Below are 27,596 nucleotides of genomic sequence, written 5' to 3'. Positions count from 1 at the left end.
TCTGGGATTTATACACACAAGATGTTATTTTGTGTGTATAAGTGCATAAATTATTTTTAATTCTGCATAAATACAACATGAATAAACAAAAGGCTAAATTAAAAGTAAATACGATTTTTGTTCAAAGCGTGCCCCTGTATCATGTAACTTCTTTGTCCCTGTTATGAGAACCTAAATGCAATTATTTTTCAGGAGACTTAAGTTATAAACCTATATCAGTGCAAAGTTTAAAGGTTTAAGATGTAGTTTATAAAGACTCTTTTTTTTATAATATTATAAAATGCTCTCCATATACATAATTATTGACATAATGTGCAAACTGCAGTTGCTCTAGAAAGGTATGTGAACGAGAATGTGAAAAAGGAAAAATTCTCATATACGATTTGCAGCAAGAAATAGTAGCAATAGTTTAAACCTACCTTCTGTCGTCCACACGGGGGCGGTGCTAACACTCTCTTTCCATGGTAGAGTTGTTAGCCAAACCATGTACACGGGTTTATCTGTAACGGATGGATGTGGAGTCGTCATCTGAGGTAAGTCCAGCATTTACTTGTTTGTTTGTTTTTAAGCTCCTGTCATTTGCTTGTAGTTCTCCTGTAGTTTCACCAGCTGGTTGCCTTATTTGTGTGCTCTTTGGAGATGACGGTGGGCTGTCTTTTTTTGAGAAGACCAGTGAGAGTAAAGCAGTTGGGCAGAAAAAAAAGCGAAAAGTGAAGACAAACCTCTTAAAATGAGGGAAATTGTAGAGCCACACGTGTTTGTTTGTTTGTTTCTTTTTAAATGGATAATTAATGTTTACTAATAAAGAGTTAAAAGCTAAAATTGTCTGGGACAGTAATAAAGGGAGCACCTGATATTTTAGCAAATTAGCTAAGTCCATTACAACACTATGCTGAAAATTTTTGCCTGTTTCAAGTGTGTTTCAGATGCTCAGAAGCATTATTTTGGTTGTGCAAGTAGTGGGGAGCTTTGGGGAATTTGACAAGAAGCTCAAACTTTTCAGAATTTGTTGGCATATGCACAGCCAAAATGATGGAGAAAGTAATACTAAATAAAAAAAAGTCACCAGTGACGTAGAGCAGTTAAAAAAACAGAAAGTCATATTTTCTGATTTTCTAATTAAAGATAGGAGGTCAAGGAGGTCGAGCGAAAATCAGAAGAGAATCCAGATTCCAGCAGATTCATAAATGATTTAAAGCTGTGAAAGAGCGAAAGCCTTCATCTTCTCCATGAGGGAGGGGCTGTGTGGCTCTCAACCTGTGGGTGTAAACGTTTTGGTCTTTGAGAGGTTTTAAAATGACTCATGATTTGAGAAGGAATGACAAAAGAAAAATGCTCTTAAAATGTCGCTAAAGAAGACAGGAGACATAATTAAACATATCTTTGTAAGCCACAAGGGGGCAGTGGAAAGAAACTCTTACCAGAACGCCACCATTAAGTTATGCGGTGAACTTGTTAGAAAAAGTTTGTTACCACATCTGACTGTAAGAGTGAAAATGAACGAATGGCTCATTATCTGATTACGTTAAGTTCAACAGCCCTCCACTATTTATTCATTTTTAATAGAAGGGTCTTTCACAGCAATCCTTGATGGTGCTGTAGTGCTGTGCAGGTGTATTAAACATAAGGCCCGGGGACCAGAATCGGCCCAGCCAAGACTCTCATCTTGCCCACTAGACAGCTTTAGAAAATGTGAAGGGGTGCATAGATTATAAACTTTTAACTGTCTTTTTATAGGCTTCGCAGCTTTCACAACTACAGCACCCCTCCCCTTAGTTCAATCCATACTACACAAAGTACTTAACTGATAGATTAACAATTAAATGACAGAAAATTTCCAGGTTTTCCAGCATGTAATATAGAAATATCTTTTTTGGGGGTTGTTTTTCTTACAGTGAGTCCAATTAATTAGGTGAATTAATCAAATCACTGGGTGTGTACCAGGACGGATATAAAAAATATCAAACCTGTGGAGATATCTGCTCTTGGGAATAAGGAGGAAGGTGAAGTAGCTGTTTTCTCTTCTTTAGCACCAGTTCTCCACAATATTTTCCGAGTGGTTCCTCAGTTTATTCCTTGTTTGTGGAAAGATAGTATTTAAATTTCAAGAGGTGTGGCAAATTAGGAGGATTAAAGTTGCTAAGTAAAAAAAGGAAAAAGCCCAAAAGAAGTAAGCTGAAAGGCAGTCCTGTTAAAAGCGAGTGACCGATGATAAACATAAGTAGTTCACACAAGAAACAATCTGAGAAGGGAAAATACTTCATGAATGAACATTTCCAGGTGGGAATTGTGGTGGGTGAAAAATCTACCAGCCTGCAAACAGCACTATTCAAAAAGCTTGCAAATTGCATTTCCTGTTTTTTTTTTTTTTTAAAATAAAATAAAATTTCAAGAAACACTCTCTTGATTCCCCTAAATTTCCTCCTAGCGCTCTGCTAGATGGTTTTTAGATTTACATGTGAATGTGAAACTCCAAGGTCAGGGCAGAATTTCACAAACCTGAGAAGTGAGTTGATAAGCTCTGGGATTTCAACTAGTTTGGTATTAAAGTTAGGAAAATAGGATTTACATATGGAGATTCGTCATTGTTTAAAATATGTTTGTGCTACTGATTCTTAAATGAACCCTATAACTTTTAAAGCACCCTCCAGTCACAGGGTGTATTTAGAACCTGTTATGCAAACTGGAAAATGCTGAGGGACAGCTGTAGAGCAATTACACATATGCAAGTCTGAGAGGCGTCGCGTAAGGTTCAGTTTACTGTGTGCCTCCATGGCCTACGATGGAGTCCATTATGTCCACCCCTTCCCCCTTTTTTGCTGTCTCAACAATTAAACCAGTGAAGGTGAGGTGACTGTACATTTCTTTAAAAAAATGGGCAAGTGGATAAAAGGATAAGCTGGTATAATAGTCCATAATAGTCCACTCTATGACCCACAGCACAAATGAGTTTTCTTATTATGAAACATTTCACCTGTATGTCAGCAGTTGCCATGGAGATTTTGTGGAGATATGCAGGGCTCTGCTTAATGGTCTGACCTTAACCTTGCACTTTCTCCACTGTATGCTTCCATGATGTAACAATCACAGTAGAATATTTCATATTGTAAATCAATATTTCAAAAGGCAGCCTGTTCTCCCACCTCTCCTTCACATGTTCACACATATCAATCGTTATTTTAATATCAGAGAAGCCCACGAAAATGAAACGAGTGCTCAGCCTCGTTTCATTTTCATGTCTGCACGCTTTACATGCTACATACTGTATTTCTTAAACTAAGTCTTCCATAGCCTTGAACCACCATTTAAAAATCCATTCCCATCCCCCATCTGCATTTGTCTTTCTGCCCCTTTCTGCCCCTCTGTCCTGCTCTCTCTCTCTCTCTCTCTCTCTCTCTCTCTCTCTCTGTGTGTGTCTCACTCTCTGTCTTTCTCTCTCTCTCCTGCAAGCTGTGTCTCTTTCCTGTGTGCTGGGGGCCAGCAGAGGGGAAGTACACAGAGAAAGAAAAGCACTCTCTGAGTTCAAGTGCACGGGCTTAAAGACACAGCTGGCCATAAACAAAGGGTTACAGGATGAGAAGAAAACAGGCATGGAAAGGTGGAATAATAACCCTGCTGATATGTTAGCCATGTACTTGAGGACAGTATAGGGCTCATTCGCACACACACACACACACACACACACACACACACGCACAAAAAGAAAATTTAAAAAATGTGAACAGGAAAAAGGGGAAAAAATGTCTCCTCCCCTTTTCCTCTTTCCACATACACTCCTCCTATTCCCTCCCACCTCCTTTCTCTCAATCTCCGTCCCTCCCTCTCGCTCTCCTTCATTCCTGCATGCACACACACACACACACACACACACACACACACACGCACACACACACACACACACAGCTACACACACTCACACGATGACTGATGCCTTCTCCCTCCTCTTCGTGCGTTCTCTGTTTTCTCAGCTCTCTGTGGCACCTCTGAGACTTTTGGCTTTTTGTCCTCTGGTTATAACCGTGCGGTGGAAGCCGTTCTGCACAGCTCCAGCACCATGCTGTCCCAGCTACAAACTGAGAAGCAGCCGCAGCAGGAGCGGATCAGCCTGCTTCTCACTTTACTGCCTCTGACTTTGTCGGCCGCCTTTCCGTCCTGCACTTTTTCCTCCTCATGGTTGGTGTTAATTTCCTTTGTCTGTAAGGCATGTTTCCCCTTACGTCCACAACGGGATAAAGAAAAGATGGGGTTTTTTTTGTTTGTTTGTTTGTTTTTTTAATGGTTTGTGTGAAAGACGAGGTGAGACAACAGTGGATAAAATGTGATGCGGCTGGAGTGACATAGAGATGCAGGGCTGCAAGTCAAGAGGCAAAGCACTAAGTCGAGAGTAAGGATGAGGGGACTGAGAGGAAGATTCAAGTTGGAAAATATACGTGGGAAAAGGTAAAAGAAAAATGGAATTAGATGTTATTATAATATTTTCTTATTTCCTTCTTTCTGCGTTTTATTTGGGAAGTAATCGTGTTTTTTTTCTTTCCTTTTTTTTGCCTCTTTCATTCCTGTTCTCGGATCTGCTTTGATTTGTGCACATAAAGTCATTTTCCTTCCTCCCACTCCCACTGAAACATTTTTCCCGTCTCCATCCTTCTCCAATCTTTCAAACATGTCTTTTATCATCTTTGTTTGCTTAGCAGAATTTAAAACCGTTTTTCCTTAAGTCTCGTTCAGTTACAGCTCAGGGCTGGTTTTGGGGCCCAGCTGGGAGGATAACGGGGAAAGAAGAATGGGGTTGGGGCACTCACTTTTGTGTCGTTTTTGTGTCTGTCGTTGTCTTTGTAAATCTTCAACATATTAATAATGCGTTAATAATGATTGTGTTACATAATGAATGTGTCTTCGGCCCAGTTTCTGATCTTCAGCTTCAGCTGATATGAAACTTGGATTGAATTTGGATTATTTGGTCATCAGGCTCCCGACTTTGGGACCGACACGTCCCACCCTCTACTTCCCCTCACTGTTTGTTTGTGGTATCAGTATGCATCCCTCTCATCTCGTCCTCACCCCGCTGTTTGTTCATGGCCTCGCCTTCATTAGGTAGTTTTGACAAGTTACTGTCATATTGGAAATCTATAATATAACCTCGTCTTTGAAATATATTCTTAACAATCCATCCTGTCCATTTTGAAGAAAATATGATCCAGGCGCTCATTCCAAAACGCACAGATAGTGAGTCTCTGTGCAAGGCTGTGCCATTTGACAAAGGGGAGTAAAAGGGTTTTCGTGACCAGGATTAGAGTTTGAATAGGGGGACGATCGCAGTTCCGAGTGTTGATCTGAATACATCTGATTTAAACCAAGACTTAGTGTTGGTACAAAACTAACAGGCGGCCGACCTTGGTGGCTGGTTTGTACAGGTTGTAGCAATGGAACAATGAAGAGCAATCACCAAATCACCATGCCCAGTTAAATTTGAGCAAATCTTTATTCATTTTCCTTCTAAATTCATAGTTGGGAGATGGATATAGAGTAGTAGATATGATAAATCCCTTTGATTGACCGGAAGAGAACCAAAACGGAGAGTGTGCTAATGGTTGCACCAAAAACTCACTGCTAGATACCCGATTTAATGCTTTGGAATACCAGTTTACGTACCATGCATTATTGGCCAAAAGTATAAAATCGTTTGTATTATCACAGAATGAAGGCACAAAATACCCCCATATTCAGGCATTTGACTGCATAATGAGAGTTAGATTTAGTGTAAAAGAAACACATAAGAGAATAGTAAATAGCTTATTTTCACATTAATTATTGTGGCAGGTGTTTTCCCAGTAGTGGATTTAAATATCAAAGCATAGTCAAAATGTTGCCTAAGCTGTCAACTGTATAGTGTGGCCGAAACATCTAAAACCACAACATACTCAATTTGCTATAATTGAAAACTTTATTAAACTCACAAATATTCATATCTAAGAAGTCTAATCGTTATCAGTGCAGTTACTGATTTAGTTTGTATTAAGCAGCAACAACTTCAACTCCAGTGTAACCATAACGTACAGCAAAATCACAGAAATCATTTGGATAATTGTACAGCTCATTGACCTTAATTCCTGCATTAGTGAGTGGCACTTCAGCTTGTACATCACAAAGTGTAGCTGTGCGGTATACACGGTGCACGGGGGATGATGATATTTGGGATCCGTGCATCATTTTGAATTATTATAGCGATTTTCTTTGTTGTTGTTGTTCTTGCCCTTTACGTAGGATTATTTAGACATTATTTACACTAATGACAAATTCCTTGGAGCTTGATTTACCCACATTTTGAGTTTGGTACTAATAAATCAGTGGGTTGTATATATATTTTTTTCATGTTATGCCAAACTAAAAAATAAGGCAACTGTAAAAAATTAAGCTAATTAAGCACTATCACTTTTCAACACTCAGAGCAAATAAGCAGTTTCGACACTGACTACATGGCCACAGAAGTGTCTTGCCATACTGAATCCTTTGGCAGAAATAATGGATTGCCATGGCTTTTTGAAGTGACAAAGAACCTATCAGTTATTTAAAACCTCTCAACTTGAGGCTGCCACTTACTGACCCGAGCACATCTAAATATTAGAGTGGAGAGGAAGCCATTCATGTGTTTCACTTTATAAAACATAACTTGGCCTTCGCTATCAATTATGTAGTTCTGGTGTGAAAGAGATAGGAAAAAGGGCCACACACAACAGGCAGCCAGGCCCAGCGTGAGAAAGCGCTGAACCACGTGACTGCTGTAGATGTACTAATGCTCTCTCACGGTCTGAGTGAGAACTATTCCCCCTGGACTCAGTGTTCCAGTTGCATCAGTGTTTGTCTGCCTTCTCTAGGATATGGGGCTGAAATGGGGCTGGAGCTGAGAGAGCTCCATCTGGACATCCATAGGGCCCTCCACCTTTATTGGCACGAAGCTGATAATGTTGCTCTCTGTTGCATAGGATGCAAAGTTTTTGCACCAGTTTAAATCTCTAACTGACCTTGTAAAAGAAAATTTTCCACCTCTAAAAGATGCATGGCTTGAATTATTTTCAGCTGCCTAGCAATGTTTCATATACATTCAAGCTGGCTTATTACTGCAGATGCTTTGTCTCTGTTGAAATGTGTAAATGTTCAAATGCCGTATATTGAATGCAATAAAAGGCTCAATCTTTTATACCATACACATTAACCAACTGCACGTTAATTACACATTAACACCTAAATATCCATCAGGCAATACTATACAAATTGATATAAATAAATACACTGTTAAAATATGTTGTACTTCCATGCAAGTAAAATCTTCAGTGCAGGGCTTTTTTTTTTATTAAGCGGGGTAGTGCAGTTTCTGTTTATATTCAATGCTTAACTGGAGCTGATAAATAGCACTTATTTGCTGTTATTTTTATAGCTAACATTGATATTTTGCTTAGAAGTAACAACAGATTAAAAAAAAGATTAATCAGTTAATTAACTGTACAGCTACAGTGAAAAAGCAATCATGGTGCCAGCATATATACTCCTAGAACATAAAGTACCTTCTTGTATTTTAGGGGGAACCATGGCTTGTCACTAGAGTGGCATTCTTTAAGGTGCTGCAACCGTACTTGCGTACTTTTACTTATTTGTACCTCACAGAGCCCAGTCTTCAACCTCTGGTGGCAAATTTGTACCTTAATGTAGCTGACCTTTAAAAATGTGCAGGTACAGGGGTTCTTTATTCATATATTTTATAATTATTATTATTATTATTATTATTATTATTATTATTATTATTATTATTATTATTATTATTATTATTATTATTATTAATTTGTACACTTTAAAAGGAACAGGTACAGGAAGTTTCTTTGAACCCAGGAGCTTGGTACAGGTGATAGTGCTGTACCCATTAAACAGTAAAGCCTTAACAAGGAGTGCAGTAGAGAACTGTAGGCCTAGAAATTCACTCCTACTGCACTCCTTCTTCTGAGATGTGCAGATAGTTTAGAATCATCATGATTGCTTTTTTTCTCAATTGCTTAGCACATATGTTAGTAACAGCTCTTTAAAATGTATGTTTAATTAATTTCAGAATCCATATCAGCCTCTAACTTCAGTGGCTACTGTTACAATGTTTTAGTGTTTGGTATAAGTCACCTCTTTTATGGCTTTTATAAAACACGTTGAATTTAAGAATTTAAGTAAAATATGATAATATGTAACATGACTCTCTCTCAACTCAATGAGACTAACAGAAAATTGTATACACTTAACATGTGTTTGCTTATTTAGCTCTTCTTTATATTCTGGTATTGTGAAATGAGTCTTCTGGTACATTTGCCTCCATGGTGTTGCCTGATTTTTGTGCATTGGAGTACAGAGAGGACAGTGAACCTGTGTCACACTGGGCGGAGGGTGTTTTCATTTTTTGTCCTCCCACCTATTAGTGTGTCAGAATCTTTTCTGAACCTGGCTAACGTGAATGAATAGTTTCCTCATATACGGGCCAGGTGGCTGCCTTCTGTGTTCAAAAGCAAGCAGAGGTGGTAAGGTGGGGGTTAATATTTGCAAGCTGTAGGAATGTGTTTGGAGTCAGCAGTGAGAATTCCTCAGTTCTGCATTAGTAGGTCACAGCATTGCTTCTTACCTCCCCTAACTGTCTCAATCCTCTCTTTCCCCCTCTTCCCCCTTGTCTGTCTCATTTTTCTTCCTATCCAGCTCTGTCACGTCTTTATCAACACGTTCCTACCACTGTCTCATTCTTGATGCACATCTTTATCTGCTGTGTTCTGCCTCAAGTTTTGATCCTCTGCACGTCTCCTCTCTGACTCTTTAGATGTGTGTGAGACATCTAAAGAGCCTCGGGAGTTGGGGGTTGGGTAAAAAGCAAGAGATAGTGAAACTGTGAGTGTTGATAATGCTATAGTGCAAGGCTCTCCTGCTGGCTCCTCTTCAGTACATCAGTCATGTATGATTTATGGAGTAGGTTCCTGAGGAACTGGCTTTGTTGATGTCATCCAGTATCATCTGTTCAAACAGTCATGTGAAAAAGAAAGTTTTCACAAGACTTTGTAAAAAAATAAAACAAAGTACACCCCATGATTCAGTAGCTCACAGGACCACCTTTAGCTGCAATAAATCAAAGTAAGTGTTTGCTGCATGACTTTATCAGTCTCTCACGTCATTGTGGATTAATTTTGGCACACTCTTCTTTACAGTGATACTTTAATTCATTGAGGTTTGCAGGCATTTGTTTATACAAAGCTCTCTTAAGGTCCTGCCACAACATTTCAATCAGGTTAAGGTTTGGACTTTGACTGGGCCATTACAACACCTTGATTCTTTTCTTTTTCAGGCATTTTCTTATGAGCTTAGCATCACTGTCCTGTTGCATGACCTAGTTTTAACCAAGCTGTAGCTGTTGGACAGATGGCTTCACATTTGAGGCTAGGACACTATAGTGTACAGAAGAGTTCAGGGTCAACTCAATGGCTGTAAGGTGCCCAGTTCATGTGGCTGCAAAACAAGCCTAAATCATCGCCACAGTGCTTGGTCATAGGGGTCATATGATTATTGGGGTTTTCTCTGTATTATTATAGGGTCTTTGCCTTACAATATGAAACCCCTTCAGGCAACAGTTGTTGTCATTTGACAATAAATAAATACAATTGGAATTAAAATCCTTGCCTTGTCACAGCTGTACCTAACAGTTATGTTGTTATGGTTGACAACATAACAGTTGTTATGCCAAACATGGTGTCATGTCCTTTTAAAGAAAAGAGGCTTTCTTCTGTAACCTTTCCAAGCAAGCCACAGTTGTCAATCTTTTTCTAATTCTACTGCAATAAACTTCCAAATGTGACATGCAGTATTGTACAACTTGACCTTGAAAAGATTTTGCTTTCACAATCTTTCCTGGAAGATTGTGGCATTGCATTAGCACACACCTGAAAGCTGCAGACCAGCAAATTTGCCCAAAATTATTTTTTTTATAGAAGTGATGACACTTGCAGATGATCAGTTTATCTAATTTACTTGATTAGCATCCATCTGTTCATCCTGTTCATCCATCCATTATTTCTCTTTACCACTTACCCAATTAAGGGTTGTGGAGGACTGTACCCTCTCCCAGCTATCATAGGGCAGTGGGATAGGTAGAACCATGACATTTCTATAGTCTATTAAAATGTTAATTGTTATGGAAGCGTTAAGGGTCTACTTAGTTTTTCACATAACTGCATATCACATGTATTGATTCAACTACAAACCAGGTTTAAAAAAGTGTAGTTGCACATTTTTGAAAATATAATAAGATACTTTTTTTCAAGAGATGACAAAACTGGCACCACTCTCATGGCTGTCCAATAAATATAATGCTAAAAAGTCTCGTCTGGCTCCTACCAGCACCTAATTGTATATAAATAAAATCAAATGGAACATTATGTTTACTGAGCCCTGGTATTATCTTGTGTGCTGGTATGTAATCTTTCTAACAAAGCTCGATTAGCTGTTTCCACTCTCTGTTTTAAGTTAATTTAAGCTAGCTCCCGTTTCATACTGACAAGAAGCGTTTAAATTCAAGTAAAAAATATGCATGAGACACAAATGCTAAAAGCATATGTTGTTTATTGATAGTGGTTTAACATGTCACTGTGTGTCCTCTGGAAGCATATTGATGGCATTCACAAGGCTCTTCGTTACACTTTGCAATGATACACGCACTCTGCAATGAGGTGTCGTCACACAACGACTCCCTTGAGCGTGCCAGTTCTCTGGTGCCAGGCAGGGAAGAGGAGAGAATACAACAGGGAGGAGGGGAGAGTACATGAAGATAGAAGGCAAAAGAAAGATGAAGGTGTAAAGAAACATGCTGTCTGAGAGGTAGAGACAAGTGGGTGATAAAGCGAGACAGAAAGCGTCTGAGGGGGAAGAAAGGGTTTAATGCTAGACAATGGGAGGAGGTGCAGTCGTTGAAGTGGTGGAAAACAAGAAAAATTTCAGTGTTGCTCAATGTATCATTAGAAAATGAACCTTGTGATTCCTTAGCACAAAGGGTGTCAGTTTAAGAGCCAAGTAGTAGCCAAACTAATATCCATACATTGAGAATTGTGTAAGTATAAAAATGTTTAGGATCAAGGAGTCTGTAGCTGAGTTAAAACCTGCAGTAGCTGCCTGTTCTTTGGTCAGTAGGTCATCAGGGTCACATCTGTAAGATGAAAGGAGAAGCTTTGGTTGGCTGCTTCCACAGAGAGATGGAAGGGTCAGGAAGTGGCCCCAGCACAAACACCAGACTTATTGTTCAAGTTCAAGGTAACACTGAATAGGGTTTTCATTCACTTAACTCAGCCCTCCATCCCCTGACAAGCTGCTGTTTTTCAAAAGGGTCGTAATTAGAGGAAATACTGCCTTTGGCATCATCTGATGTCAGTATCTTGGTTATAATTGCAAACTAATTATGTCAGTTTTATTTATTTAAATAAGGGTTTTGGTTCCAACCTTTGGCTATTTTTAAGGAATTATTGAAAGCGAATTGTTTAAAATATTGCTCGCACGTGGCTCATGTTGAGGGGTGTCCAGTCTCTGCCCTTTCAGACAGTGAACAAGGTCACAGTCAGAGGGTCAGATGTCAGGGCAGTGTTTGCCCCTCCTCCACATGTAGCTGCTTCCCCGCCTGCCTCCCGCTCTGTTGTGTCTGTTCACTCGACAGCTCCTCATTAACTCCTCACATGGGATTTCCTGTTCACCTCCTTCACTTTCCTGTTCATGTTCAAAATGGAACAGCATATTAGTTCTTTTTACAAAACATGAATAATTTAATCCTTCACAGTTATTGTGCTGACTCTATGACCCAACGGCCAAAAGTTGTTACTGAACACTAGGAATGCAAAGGCTAGTCGGAGCGCAGCTAGACCAGTAATGGTGCCAACCCTTTGGAAGTCGAAGTCTGTAATTGATGACTTTGTGCTTTCAGTGAATACAGTAAAGCCACGCTCACACACGCACGCACGCACACACGCACGCACACACACACACACACATACACACACACACACACACACACACACACACATACATATATAGGGACATAATTCAGAGTCTGACGCACTCCCTTTAACAGAAAGTCAATAACAATACAGGAATGATTAATCAGTCGCTCCATGGTCCCACCCTTTCTACTCACCACCTTCCACTCTCCCTTCGCAACCCCACTCACCCTCTCTCAGCTCAATATTGATCTGAATGCATTTGCCTCCCATTTATCCGTTAGCACCCCTCCCCCATCACGTATGCACTGCCACTGCATTGAGCGGTCACAAAGAACCTTTTACACAGGAATGTTTCCCATGCGCACAAATAACGCACACACTTAAAAGCGTGTGCACGTGCAGTCCGACACATCACTGCAGCATGCGCGTCATGTGACACTTTGATAGGTACTACACTTAACTGCATTGCACTGGGGGATTTGGCTTGATTATTCCGGGCTGTGGAGTGCAAATTAGGAGGGTCCATTTCACAGTGCAGGTGCATTACGTGTTTGTATGTTGCCCACACATTAGCCTAAACACAAAGCTGCATTTTAAGAGGTTTAACTGACAGCCCATTTGATCCCCCTCCTCTCCCCCGACATTCTGGTTGGTGGCACACAGGTTGCCATGACACCAGACTGTTTTGTCTGCCCTTTGACCTCTTTAAGGGGCTCTGTGGTCAATCAGGCATTACATGTGAGGGGCAAATAGAAGAGAGGAGAGTAAAGGGGGGGACTGCATTTCCTCTGTAAAAAAATTAGGTCCAAAAGGTTCCTCTATACATCCGCTTTGTACTGAACAGAAGGTGGGGAGCCTCCAAGAGGCTTGCAGTGAAACAAAGACACATGTGCACATACTGACCTGGCAGCGCTCTGGAAGGGTAAATGAACTAGGCTGGAGCTCCCAGGAGGTGGGGAGTTATTATGCTCATTGTGCAGTCGGCCAGCTAAAGCTGTTTGGCTGCTTCTTTTGAAGTTATATTTATCAAACCGGAGCAGGAGGCTTAGCGCTTCAAGCTGGTGCATTGCTTTGTCCATACTGAAGAACGCATGTGTGCACTGAGATGGCTTTCAAACATCAAGAAGCACCCTGATATGTTTATTTAAAAATAAAAGAAAAATAACCATAAAACACAATTTAGGTTACAGTGTTTCTAACAGTGATGCCTTTCCATAATAGCTGTAAGCAGTAAAACACTGATATGATAGCATCTAAAAGCATTATCCCTTTGTGAATAATTCCCTCATAGCAAAAACTCACAGTAAGCAAATATCAAATCATTTATTAAATGGAAGCATTCAAAAAGCAATAAACAGTTTTCTTTTAAATCATACTAAATATAATGAAATTAACTGAGATGCATGAATTGCTTTTTGCACTTCAAGCCTCATGTTTTCCGTGTGTTTTTCCATGTGTCAGAGTTATTGTAAAAATTAGATACAGGTTTGTGTCATGATGTTTTAAGTGGTAATAAACTGATGATTTGATTGTGTCATTTTGGTTTTACTCTCTCAGTTTATGCACCTTTTGATTTCCCCTGAGCTGAATAGTTGGATCACTTTTCCCTTGTTTTTTTATGTCTAAATACTGACATTAAAATCCTTAATGCAAATTAAAATTGTGTCAACATACACAAAAAATGGTGTGTTTTCCCTTTGTAGTTATTTTTGTTTGACTGGTGTAATTAAACTAAATAATTGAATAATCTTTTTTCAGATTTTGTACGGCTTCAGTAGTGACCGTGGTCATTTTGTTTTAATCTGCTACATTAAATTGGTAGGTTGTCCAGTCTCTCTTCAGCTGTTGCTGACATTGAACCTGTGACCTACTGTGTAAACAGTCTTTTAATTCACAAGGCCAGTTTTACTCACTCTAACCTTGATACCATCTGTGTTTTCTTTGTGTTTTTCAGTTACTTTTCGGTTCGAGTCTAAAGGAAGATCCAGAACACGTCGACATGACAGCGATCTCAAGTTAAAAATCTCAGTAGGATATTTTACAAATTTCTGTCGAGAAATAATGGCCTCTTGTGAATGGATGGCTTTCTAAAGCACTTACACACATATTCATACTCATATTTAAACAATATGTTATTGTACACATTTCATTTGTTGCGGTTCTTGTTCTTTTGTTATGCAGCCAAATTAAATATTGACAGATTTTTAGCTGATACCTGTAGCAGGTTGTAATACAAGTGTCAAAATATCAAAGAGAAAATAATTCACTTATTATCAGGCCTTTGATTATTCAGTCATACCAGGTAGTAGTCTCAAGGACATTTCTTTTTTAATTTGCCTTGTTATGTTTTTCTGTAAAACAAGCCCACACTTAACAGAATAAAAAGATGTTAACACTGCAGGAAAATGCAACAGAATTTCCTGTGTAAATTAAATTAAGGTTTTCAACTTAAATAAAAGATCTCTGTTAATAGCAGTTTGCTTTAAAGAATACAAATAAAAGATACTTTTACCTACCCATTAAAATGAAACTGCACACTGTCAGTGAAGGGCAGATCAATTAAAACAGGTGCAAACAGAGCCAAATAATTTGTGATCATGAATTCAAATTCTCTTTTCACCATGCATTCAAATTTTCTCTTTTCACCATGCTGAACTCTTCTTGATATTATCTGATGACGATAATGTGTAAAGTCCAGTTGCATCTATTTGAGTACAGGTGGGAATAGTGCCGATCTGATTGGTTTACACAGAGCAAAGCGGACACAGCTTTACCTCCTGCACGCTTCTATGACTAAGCCAGAGCAACATGTCCAGTAGTAGTAAAGTCAACCATCTCGGGTTGTGTGCCGTATGTGAGCAAAAACATATTTTCATACAACGTTCCATCCTGACACTCCTGACATTTTTCTAAACTCGTGTGAAAACAGCTGCAAAGTTACCAGTGAATTCATTTTTAGGGTGCGTTGCAAAGAGTTAAAGTGATAAACTAACTGAAAGATGTTTTTCAAAGCTGAGTATAGACCTCAAATCAAATCACTTTCAAATCACTTTTATTGTCACGTCACATGTGCAGGTACACTGGTACAGTACATGCGAGTGAAATTCTTGTGTGCGAGCTTCACAAGCAACAGAGTTGTGCAAAAATACAATAACATAAAACAAGCAAAATATAAGAATGGCTAAATCTGAGAGTAATAAATATATGTACAATATAAGAGTGTATGCATTACTGGATGTGTATACTAAATATGTTTTTCTACGTGTGTGTGTGTGTGTGTGTATATATACATATTTTACAAATTAAATAGAGTAAACAATAAAATAAAATATATAAAATATACAGAGGTTGGTAGTTGGCCATGTGCAAAACAGTGGCATTTATATACAGTGTGGAGTGCATAATGTTGAAGTTCCAGTAGTGAAGGTGAGGTATCTATGAAGTGTTCAGCAGTCTGATGGCCTGATGGAAAAAGCTGTCGCTCAGTCTGCTGGTTCGGGACCGGATGCTGCAGAACCTCCTTCCTGATGGAAGTAGTCTGAACAGTATATGGCTGGGGTGACTGGAGTCCTTGATAATTCTCCCCGCTTGCCTCAGGCACTGCTTCCTGTAGATGTCCTGGAGGGAGGGAAGCTCACCTCCAATTATCCGTTCAGAACACCGCACTACTCTCTGGAGAGCTTTGCGGTTGTAAGCGGTGCTGTTGCCGTACCAGGTGGTGATGCATCCAGTGAGGATGCTCTCAATGGCACAGCGATAGAAGGTCCTGAGGATGCGGGAGCTGATGCCAAATCTTTTCAGTCTCCTGAGGGACTTAGTAGTAAAAGCATCTTTGTCCAAAGCCTGAGTCATGTATAGTCTCACTGTAAAGTGTGTGGATTGAAATATCTGCACTCTGGCAGACTAATAGCTCTCTTTCATCATCTCTGTTATCTGTACAAAAAGATCCTCAATAGTCATTACATCTATTTTTTAATTTAGAAATGTATGGATCTTTAGTAAATTAGAGATCACTCAGATGGCATTGGCATTACTTACAAAATTAATTCATTATCATCATATTTCAAGTGACATTTAGAAAGGCTGTAAGCCAAAGGGCAGGCTTCACAGATATATTAACATACACTCACGCCACTTTGTTTTACAAATTTTAGCCCAGAAGCACAATGGATTGGAATAACTCCTTAGAGCTTTAGGAGTCTAAAATATTTGTCTTTGACTTATTAGACATTAAATAATGCTTGTCCTACAGTTCAGTTAAATTTAACCTGTGGTGCATTTTACCAGCAGCTGAAAACCCAACATCAAAATATTTTGTGATGTCTAAAAAGTGATTTTAAACCAAAATGCAAAATAAAATCATGAAACCTTAAGATGCAATCAGATTTCAAATGAGGATGCTTTTGGGGAAAAAAATGGACCAAGCTCATTTTCAGTTAAACACCCCTCCACCACCACAAAGCCACCCCCTTTAAAACCCAAGTACTTCATTTCCAATCAGATCCATTCTTTCATCAGGCATGTGATTGGAAACTTGGGATGGAAGGCATTATGAACAGCCACTCACACACCAATCCCAGTATACGTAGCTTGACAGCTGTGCCATAGCAACAGTTTGGCTATTTGCCAGGCTGTTAGAGTTGCCAGGCAAAAGGTTCCCATGGCAACATTCATTTTGCCATCTTGGTATATGTGGTTGGCGTAAACCAAAGCAGATTACTTTAGGTTAGAACTGCTTTTACCTGGGGAAAAAACACACATTACGTCAGATCACTGTTACTCTGTAACAGTAAAAATATCAACAACAGCGTGGAGATGGCTTCTGTCAGAAATAGTGTTGGAAATGCAAAGGGCGTGGCAGACGTTGCATGCTAATACATGATTTAGAAACCTGGTTGATAAAAATCAGATGGTACTGCACACTTTCAGAGAGGACAGGTATTTTCCACTTTACATTTTCCTAGTTGCATCATCACCTACAGCAAGAAATCATTTACAGTAAACTTGTTGTGTCAACTTGTAAATCAGGGAAGTTTTTTTTTTTTTTTAAAGACTGAGTGATATCACATTCTGCGTCAGCATTCGTGGATGATGCTCAAGTATGCGAGTAATTTTGAACTTGAAGTTACACCAACCCATTCGGGAATTACTGCACACATTTTTCATAGTGGAGTATTTTTTTGTTTTTACAGCTTAAATGCTCAATAGGCCTGCTTAAGGGTGGAGCGAGCAAGACAAAGAGGGAGCGGGTGAATGATAGCTGACACTGGCACAATTACACTGCATTTCTGCGTGATTTGACTGTTATATACTGCACACGGAGTAAAGTAGAGGAGCTTGTTGGTATGTAAAAATGCCGGCATGTGTGTGTTCAAAGGGCAGGAGGGGGGTATGAAGACAGAGGGTGGCTAAAAGGGTAAGAGGCGGGAAATGGGGACCCATGAGGGATGAAGCAAAAAAGAAAAAAAAAGCCAAAAAAGGTTGAGTGGGTGAGGGGAAGGAGGAGTGGGGGTGCACTTTGGGACAGAAGATTGAAAGGGAGTGGCAGAAAAAGAGTGGTTTGGACTATAAATGCATACTAAGAAAGAAACGAGGAAGAGGAGGAAGATGTGCACATATTAACCTAGCTTTTTTTCCCTTTAAGTTACACCTAACTGCAGCTCAATTGACTCAAGGCTTTCAAGATAGGCTATTCAGTTTCTTCTTTTCTATGTCTCTAATGCTTCTTTGTTGGAAGTCAGATTCCTTAAATCCTACATAGTGGTTTCATGCAGAGAATGCAGAGCTCCCACACATATAGCTCTCTTTTGTCAGTGCATGCAGAAACGTTTTAACTTCTTGATCACAGAAGTGTTTACATTTCTATAATCATCTTTACTTTGATATCATTTCTTGTTACATTGCTGCCCTGATAAGGGTCTGCTGGAATCCTTTAAACACCATTTGCACAGCATATCATCTTGCCCCAGTTATGTCTGAATGAGTGTTCAGAGTAGCCTATCACTCCTGGCTGGTCTCTGCTGGAATGTATCACTGTGCCAGCAAATGTAGCACCGCAGCACACAACAATTGCAATTTCTACAGAGAGCATCTACATCCACCTAAAAAGTTTCAGTTTAGCAATCATTTTGTAATGTGAAGGAAATTCCTGCTTGACTGTGAAGCAGAAGTCCCCCAGATTTAGATGTAACAGCTGACAGCAGAATTGATGCTTGTGACAGTGTTATGGCAGATGGCCTTTAACTCTCATGAAAACCTGTCAGCGCTTAAGTGAAATCGGACAGTTGATGTGGATGAAATGCTGCAGTCAGTGAATGTAGGAATTTGGTTCAACAATAGGTCGACGAATAATTTTGCTTCGTGACTTTTTTTTTTCCAAAGACAAAATTCAGGCTCTGATAGAATAGGAGACTGTGATTGAAATTCTGTGCATGTCGCTCTTCTTAGACAGTCAACCCCTGGAATCGTATTTTGTAGCTGCCAGTGCTGCTCTATTGCAGACTAGTGGCACTGATAGAACAAGGGCCAGAAGGGGAAGTGAGCAGGAGTTTGCCCAGTCACCAGTAGAGGGCAACAAGTCCTAAGAAATGGTTGGAAATACTATGAATGAATGGATAAATTGAAGTTTTTGTAGTACTCACACTTGCATGAGAGGCTTAGATGTCAGGAAAAGGATTTTCATAGTTCTGTTCCAGCATTGTCAAATTTCAGACCAGCAAGGTTTTCTCCTTCCTACAGTACATTTGATTACATAAGACATCCTCCAGCATCATACATATGCATGCCGAGTCTTTGTGCTTTTGTATACATGTGCTCTGTACAACATGTGCCACTGCAGCCACTTAACATCTTCCTTCCCGTGGCATCACTGCAGGACCGGAGATGAATTTTTGTGTGGTTGCAGCCGCCTCCAGTTCCCACGTTTCAATCATGATTGCAGGTTCAGTCCCCATTTATTACTGATCAGAAGTAACATGCATCTCTTATTCTTCTTTTCCTGCTATTCATAAAAAAAGAAATAGAAAACACGCCACTGAAAGAGCTCAATAGAACCCCCTCCACACACACAAAAAACAGCCCTTTGTAATGTCAGTGAATCAGTTTTTTTGCCCAAATCCAAGAGCAAACAGAGACGTTCCATAGCACAATGAAAAGTGCACAAAAGGAAATCAAAGGATGAATTCCCATTTGAGTTTGTGCGACTCAGTCTCAACACTTGCTGAATTCTGTAGTGAAGAGGGCACTTACACTATGAATGTATTGCTGAAAGAGTAAAGCGGGGCATGGGGTAGGAGGCAGAAAGGTGAGTATGTACACAGACGCCTACGTCCTGCTGTTGAAATCTTGTCTGGAGTCTCTACAGTCTGTGCTCTGCAGTGTGAGGTAGTTGGTTGTATGGTTTCGCATAATAAACAGCATGGAGATAACTGTACAACCTTCTAGCTTTCCCTGCGGAGTCACTTCTAGCCACGTCTAGTGTACCACCAGCAGAGAGGTAAGTATGCTTTGTTACTCTGTGAGCGGATCTCCTAGTGTTTAATGACACGGCACGTCCTTTTCAACTGCAGCGCCTTTTATCCCCTCAAGGTCTTTATCATGATGCTCTCTCCTTTGGGCAAACCCTCATGAAGTCTCTTTCCCGGGTCTGTGTCATTTCATGGGCAATATTTGTGGCAGTTGGATTGTAGTTGTTGGGATGACTACCCGCTGCTTGACAGGTTGTTGGCTGTACAGCAATCAGTGGCTCGTACTGCAGCAGAAATACCCTTAAGCCAGGACGCCGAACGTCCATTTTTATCAAGCAGCTGACTCTGACTTTGAGTAGAAACTAATACGTAAAGAAAGAAAAACCCTAGAAAATAATCCAACTGCCCTATATTGTGAGGAAAGGGGCTGCTTAACAAGCTGTTTGCATATAACCACACAGGTTACTTTAGGTGTTTTTAAAGCTCTAAATGATGAAATAAGACTTTTAATTAATATAAAAATGTAAGACTACACTCGTTAAATGAAAATACTACTCTCCCCCTCTTTCAGTTACCTCACATAAGTGACATTCATCATACACAGCCTCACTGTGACATTCATGAATTCCCTGCCTGTATTTTTGCACCATTTCACAGTATCCACGGACTGCTGTATACTACCACAGGTTGAGAAGCCTTGCGTGTCTGCCGTTGTACTTATACCCGTTTCATTACCCTGAAACCTTCCCTGCCTCCTCCCCTTCTCTTCCCCTCAGCAAGTCAGACTGGTGGTTCAAACAGCAGCCATCTGCAGTGCGTTACAGTCTCTCCCCCCACCCCCCCCCACCCCCACCCCCCCACGCGCCTCCTGGAAGGGGTGGAAAATAGGGGGCATATATCAGAAATGTGCTGATTCTGCACTGTCAGTCGTAGCCTTCTTTATCATCCACCGCGCAACACTGCTCTCTTGCCTGAGCAGACAGTTGAACATCAGACAACTGCTAGGTGTGTGGAGCAGTGATAATAATGTGCATGGGAGGAAGTGCGATTAACCTCGCATGTTGTTTTGTCTGTGTCACATGCTGACATAGTAAAGACTGTTTGCGTTCGCGACCTTTTGTACCTGGTTTCCATCTCCGCATATGCAGCAGACTGTGCATATGTGTGAGCAGATTGTCATGTGAACATATTCTCATGACGTCCGCATGCGCATATGCTCCTTACAAAAACGCCTGCAGGAGTTGTTGGGACTGTGAGTAAAATGCTACAATCTCTATATGAAGTGCTGCGAGTTCCTTGAAGCGCCCGCTCGCTCAGGCAGAAATTCTTACATTACTCTGCCTACATCAGACTTTGCGCGATACTTTGTGAAAATCGGCGCTGCCACAAACAGTGCCATGTGCAGTCTCGTGGGGTGCATCGGCGAACTAGAGCATCCTGATCCTAAGACAGACAAGGCAGACATCATCCCAGACTGATGATGTCATCCCTGTGGAGCACTCCCAGTGCTTTGTCTGTCAGCGGCACTGCAGAGTGCAGCTGCAGGCACACATAGACACACACACACCTGTCTGTGACTGTGACGTTATGCATTTGTGACTTGGGTTCGGATACTGCCGTTCTGCTAGAGAGGGACTTTTTCTTGGTTCTTCTGCCAAAATGGCGCCCACATTGCCTCTGTCTTGGAAAGAGGTGCTTTAGTTTACTGGCAGAGGAGAGCAGGCAAAGGCTCCTGCACTCTGAAATCCATCCACAGCCAGAATATGTGTGTTATAAACGCACACCCGTTTGTCTGTGTGACATTAAAGCGGGATTAGGTGGATTATATGTGCTGCACAAGACGAGGAACTCGCATTCGGTGCAGAGGAATTGCGCCGACCACTGAATGCACACATCCCAGCAGATTGTGTAAACACGTTCTGTAGTGCTGTTTCTATGCAAATTTATGTGTCTTGCCATTACAGTATGATTGCAGCTATGGAGGAGGATGTTAAAAGTCTGAAGAGTGTAAATTGAGTATATGTATAGAATACAAGCGGCAAAGTGACACAGACTACTATATAGCCTATATGCATGCAGGTTAATTAACCAAGTGTTATTAATGAATGCTCTTTTTCCTGCTTTGTGTATTTATGAAAAAATCCCTTTTGAAATAAGGTGAAGATGGATTCACTTCATTTGTTGTTGGTCAGTTCTTGCTTTTTAGTGAGAGGGCTTTTGAAACTTTCACCTAATGATACAAGCAATCAGTGTGCTTCTATTTATTCCTGCTGTTTTCTTTATCTCCTCGCCTATTTTATTTTTATAGTTGCCAAGGTCTTAACTAGCTTTTCATTACATTGAGGTTTTTTATCAATTCCTCACTGCAGCTACTTTGTGGCCAAAAGCAATGTGTTTTTGTTGTCAGTTTACCCCCATTTGCTCTAAATGTGTGAGGCACTGGTGATATGCTTCGTTGTAAAACATGGTCAGAACACTTTAGAGCCATTAATGACGCTTACCCATCAAGTGTAGTGTTTATGCTCGCTCTCGCTGAAGAGACAGCCAATCAGTGGGTCCAAATTGGATTTACTTTCATTTCTGAATTTCCCTGGGGGCTGTATGATTCTGTTACCCAACAAGCACAATGGCAACTCTCTTTCCTCCCGGAGACGAGCTCAAATATTAGAATCAAACTGCTTTAAGAGATGTGAGCTGATTGAACAAAGAGCGGAAATATTGATTGTATTTGTCCGTACGTGCAAAGCTGTTGCAGTTTTGTTACTTATGCATGCAACACGGGTGCAGGTTTTATGTTATTTCCTCATTCCTCCTTAAGCAGCTCCCCACATTTCAGACTCATTTGGATGAATTCGGCTGTACAGGATGGCTAAATGCATGTTGTTCACCTCTGATGTCAAGCTGTATAATCAAGACGCATTTTACAATTAGCAGAGCTTTCCACCACAGCTTTATTTAGTGTGTTTGAAGTCACTCCAGCTGCAATTTACAGCAGTGTTGGAGCAACACCATAAATCCTGTAATCAATTTGATGACGGTATGATTGCTGTACACATATGAGGAGGCAGTAATGTCAGCCTCTCAGGTTCATGAGACTCCTGGGCTTCATATTTTCTCTCTATTCTCATCCTATTAGAGATTCTGACCCTCCCCCTCCATCCCCACTTTCTGCTAGCCTCCCTGCTTCTCCCCCCCCTCCCCCCCCCCCTCACACATATACACACACATACACACACGGAGTTTGTCTCGTACACACACACACACGCCTGCATGCACTCGCGGCACTCACATTCCCTCTCTCCTTCCCTCACTCACACTTTCACACAGATATATGGAGCTCGCAGACTGGAGTGTGTGTGCGACCGTGTGCGTGCGTGCGTGCGTGCGTGTGTGCCTGCAAGCGTGTTGGGGAGGTTACCGGGTTTGTACGAGACTCGGAAATACGTGTGAGGAAAAAGAGGGAGATGGAAGGATGACGACCAGAGAGTGTAAAAGAAGGAAAGAGAAAAGGAGGAGAGGAGACTTGGATAGAGGGAAAGGAAAAAGAGATGGCTGGAGACCACTTATGCAGCATGGAGGGTAAATGTGCATGTGTCTGTGTGTGTGTCGTTTTTAACTGTTGGATAGTATGTGCACCAGGCGGGTTGGTGTGTACACGAGAATGTGAGCGCACAAGTAAGTGAGCTCTCTTCTTTTTTTTTTTTCACCCCTCTTTCTTCTTTATTTTCCCCTTGTTTGCAGCTCTGTGTGTTTGACAACAGCCCTGCAGAGACAAAAGGTGAAGTGTTGTATAGGTGCTGCTGTTAGTCAGGCAGATAGGCAGTGAGAAGAAGAATAATGGAATCAATACTATTGTCTGTAACCTACCTGCCACCGGGCTCCCTGTCTGGCCCCGGCAGAGACCATCAGAAAGAGAGGGAGCTGAGAGGAAACACAGAAGCACTCTGACTGGGGGAAGAAAAGGAAAGAAGAGGCTGAGTGTAAGGTGAATTTCTTTCTTTTCTTTTTTTTAAAACGCATTTTATGTCACAAGTTCAATGTAGAGTAAGAGTGGTATTCTTTTATGCCGCTTTTAAAATGCATTATAATACGAAACTTTTCTCGTCACTAATTCACTTCACATTCTTCTCTTTGACTGTGATAAAACATGGTGCATGAAAAAGCATGAGAGCCCTCCTGTAAGTGCCTTTATTTGTGGTATTTATTCTGCTCTTCTGTCTTTGTTGCCGTATGCTGAATAGCCTTTCAATTAGTGTCTAGAATCCATGCTCCATGCTGTCGAGGTCATGTCTGCATTTTGTGTCTAAGTTGCCCTTCATTTTAATTCACATTTTTTGTTTGCACCTTATTCGTGCATCTCTTTTTTAATTTATTCCCCTTCACAGCTGTCAATGAATTTCAGTGTTATGACAGGCAATAAAATGACACGCATTTTAATTAACCTGGATATAATCATTTCTGTGAGCTATGTAATTAACTCAGTTTTGTTCTCTGGATACTGACAAGATTTAAACAAATGTTCATTTCCACCTCTTTTGCCGTTATTCCAGTCATTTCGGCTGTTCCCTGTGGTCTGCCCCAGCTGCAACTGTTAACAAAGAAAACCTCAAAAATCGCACCTCTGTGTCCCAAAATGTGAAGGCCTGACGTTTATAAAGTTAACCTGTAGGTTTTTCGTGATGCATTAATATGCATTAATGGAGTTCAGTTTAATGCAGCAAACTGATGTGGACACAATGCGTCTCATTTTATTCAAATTAATGCGAATGTATTAAAACAAGATGAAACATTATTTCTCCACAGATGAGCTATAAAATACAAATATTTGCATTTTATTTTTTAAATGTATGGTCATATGCAGTCTTCTCCAGTCATTCTGTCTGTCTACCAGTGGGTGGCGTTGCCTTCTAATACTTCTACGCAATGACATTTATTTATTTCTTTGAAGTGTTTTATAGTGATATCACCATAGTTTAAGTGACCAAGCAGTGTAATAATGTTATGTCATCTACAGGTGGATTGATAATTTGCATGCCGCCTGTGTCCTGCTCGGGTTCTTCTTTTTTCTTCATAATGTTTGAAAACGAATTTCCTCTTTTGCTGGTAAGTCAGAAGACACATGCTGCCCTGCGTTCAGAAGTGGACGGACAAAGCATAGTGCGACGCCGTAATGATAAGAACTGCACGGAGACACCGTCGATCCTGAAAGATGCTTTGAAATGAAAAAGTCTCAGACTGGATGGAGTAATCTGAAGTCCTCTTTACAGCGAGTTGTGGAAAATTTAACAGTCGTATCGCCACAGTTACTAGAGAACAAAAAGAAAATGCGACCTATGCAAAGTATGCTTACATATTTAAATAATTATTTGTCAGCTTTGACAACTTTAAGATTTCAGTGTATGTGTGTTAAGTTCCAGCGTGTAAAATGGTCTAGTAACGTATTTTACACGAGCACAAATTGATTTATAAAACCTCTTCAGCTCAGTGGGCTCAGAAAAGCTATTAGAAACTGTAATTTGTCCATGCTAGCTGAGAAATTATGTTCAAAACTCCTGTGGCATTTACCAACAGTTTAGAATTAATTGTTTCCTCTAAATTAATTGTGTCTCCTCCACAATGAGCTCTCAGCGGCTGCGTTTCTGAGAGTATGTGTGCCTGCTGTTAAAAATGTTACTTTATATCTGATTTGATGAACTGCAGTACAAAAAGATTAGCGTGGATAAAACGTGGACAAATCTGTCATGATTATGCACCGATTATGTTTTAATTGAACTGATCAGCTTTGCTTCTAATCTGCAGCAAACCAGGAGACCGGTTGGTGCCGCAGAATCCAAATGTCAGATGAGGTCATTTCTTTGTCTCGGTGCAGTGACTCTGCAGTTCTCTCATTTAACTCGAATGAGTTTAAACTGATTGAAACTCTGCTTTGGCATTTTTGTATAATAACTGGATCCGTCTTTACACCCTCTCAGTGTATTTTAATTTTACAGTATGCCCCTCTGTCCCTGAGACCCTTAACCTGTGAGGTCAAAGCAGGTCACAGGTGAGGTCCTCGGGAACAGGGCTGCATTCAGTTTCAACATCCTGTAGAGGAGGGGATCATTTTAGCAATATATTCGACATGATACACTCCTTCTCTTCTACCAAGTATATTTGATACCACTTGCAGTTAAAGTGGTATGTTTAAAAGGACTTTAAGTGCAAGAAAAGTGACAGGCGATACCTGTCACTGTTTCTTCTGGATTTCATGCATCTCAGTATCTGTAAGTGACCGTCAAGACTTTTCAGGTTGAAGAAGACAACGGCTGCTTGTCCTGCAGCACAGACCGTCTCAGGGAGCCGACCCTTCTGGCTGACTTTGTGTTACAGACCCCAGTTGGGGGGCAAAATAAGAAGACAGCCAAGGGTTGTGACCCCGGCATATATGACACCTTCAAAAATCTATGGCATCATTTGTTTTTGATCATGTACAAGTTTTCATATTTTCCTGTTTGTTTGTTTTTAACAATTGTATGTTAATAAAATGTGAAAACGTACTCTGTGTATTTCTTTTTTCTTTTAATCAAACATGTCATTGGATGATGAACAAAAAAGCACTAAATATACTGTATCCCAGCTTTCCCCTAATGTTATCTAGACAGTCTCTGAGATTAGGGAATTCTCTGATCCTGCACTATTTCCTTCTTTTTTTTTGTTTGTTTGTTTTAACTGTCAAATCTTCCATATACATAAAGTCATCTTTTCTCACAGCCAGACATTTTGAAAGCTCTGAGTGAGTTTGGATATGTAGCAGCACAAATGATCAAAGTGTCCTTGTCACTAGACACAATTAAATGCCCTCAAACATACACACACACATTCATTTGGGATTTTCCATGTCCAACCATCTGACTAGCTGTCTGACTTTGGCAGTCCTGGAGCACACTCTTGCCTAATATTGATTGGCCTGTCTGTGTGGAGACAGATGAATGCATTAGTACCCAGCTCACCCTGCCACTGGAAATATATTAAGTTCATGTATTAGGCACCCTGTCTGGTTGCCATGGAGATGCACCAGGAGTGAGGGACAAGGGAGAAGGGGTGGTGGTGGAGGGGATGAGGAGGATGGGAGACGAGAGGGGGATACAGGATGCGATGAGGCAGTCGACTTGATTTGTAGTCCCGCTCCCTCTCTCCCTGCCTCTGCCTGTCACTTGCGTGTCCTCCCTTACCTCCTCTTGTCTTTTCTTTGTTTCTGTTTCTCTCACGTTTTTGTTTTTCACCAATTCTATTTTTTCTAAACTTCATCATCAAGAATGTGCACTGACTCCTTCTCTCTCTCTGCTACCCCATCGATTTTGTTGTCCCTTTTGTTCTTTATTTTCATATTTGGCTTTTTTTTCATTCTCCGTCTCGCCGTCCACCCCCCACCCCCACCCCACACCGCCGGGTAGACTTTCATTTATTGCATATTATATATTTCTCTTGGGTTTTCACGCCGGCACCCTTCCCACTCCATCCCCTACACGTACACAAGCATTTAACTCCATCTTCATCTGCCCCTCTCCCTCTCGCTGCCGCCACCTCCCTCCTTGGCTCGCTCCAGCTCTGTGCTCTGCAGTAAAACTGGTGCATTGAGGCAGCAGGAAATGGGGACTAGAGACAATAGAATGGTGGGAAATACAGAGAGGAGTCTGTGATGCTCTCCTGTCGTGTCGAGAAAAGATGAGCGTGATACACTTTCAAGACTTTACTTTTGTCCCCGTGTGGGATGTGAACATAAATACAGGGCTCTAATTCATCAAGCCCTGAAGAAAAAAGAAAGCAAAAACCTTAGAATTTGCACATTTTTTGTCACTATGAGACCAGGATTCGAATCAAAACACCTACAGAGAAACATTAGTTGAGTTTTTAAAGCTCATATTGAAAGATGCACACATCTGCTTTGCGGCTTGTGTGTGTGAGCCTGCTGTTGTGCCTGTCTCAAAGCTGCTATCAGTGTTTTGTGGATGTGGAAGACAGTCTCCGTCTGTGCTGGGGTCACGTTTTGACCGAGTACAATGTGAGAAACGTTGACGCCTGCTTCGAGAAGCTGGACCGCATATTCAACAATAATAAGACAGTGATTGAAGCTGGTAGAGTAGGTGCGAAAGAGTTTCTT

At 40.7% G+C, this 27,596-nt stretch overlaps 1 protein-coding gene across 5 annotated transcripts in view; it reads left to right on the top strand.

Annotated features, from left to right (window-relative positions):
- Window positions 1-364: 364 nt before the first annotated feature.
- Window positions 365-27,596, top strand: part of spaca6 (sperm acrosome associated 6) — a 33,441-nt gene continuing 6,209 nt past the window's right edge. The window contains exons 1-2 of one of the 5 annotated variants that reach the window (XM_085177764.1): window positions 365-4,173; window positions 4,292-27,579. In XM_085177764.1, the coding sequence (XP_085033890.1) occupies window positions 27,366-27,579 (214 nt within the window). In that variant the 5' untranslated portion in view covers window positions 365-4,173; window positions 4,292-27,365. Of the gene's footprint in view, window positions 27,580-27,596 lie in introns of all 5 variants that reach the window. The other 4 variants (XM_085177760.1, XM_085177761.1, XM_085177765.1 and 1 more) reach the window with 4 other exon arrangements.

Source organism: Neolamprologus multifasciatus, chromosome 11 (assembly GCF_963576455.1).
Source record: "Neolamprologus multifasciatus chromosome 11, fNeoMul1.2, whole genome shotgun sequence".
Lineage (NCBI taxonomy): Eukaryota > Metazoa > Chordata > Actinopteri > Cichliformes > Cichlidae > Neolamprologus > Neolamprologus multifasciatus.
The sequence above is the reverse complement of the archived record's forward strand: the minus strand, read 5'-3'. Positions and strand labels throughout refer to the sequence as shown.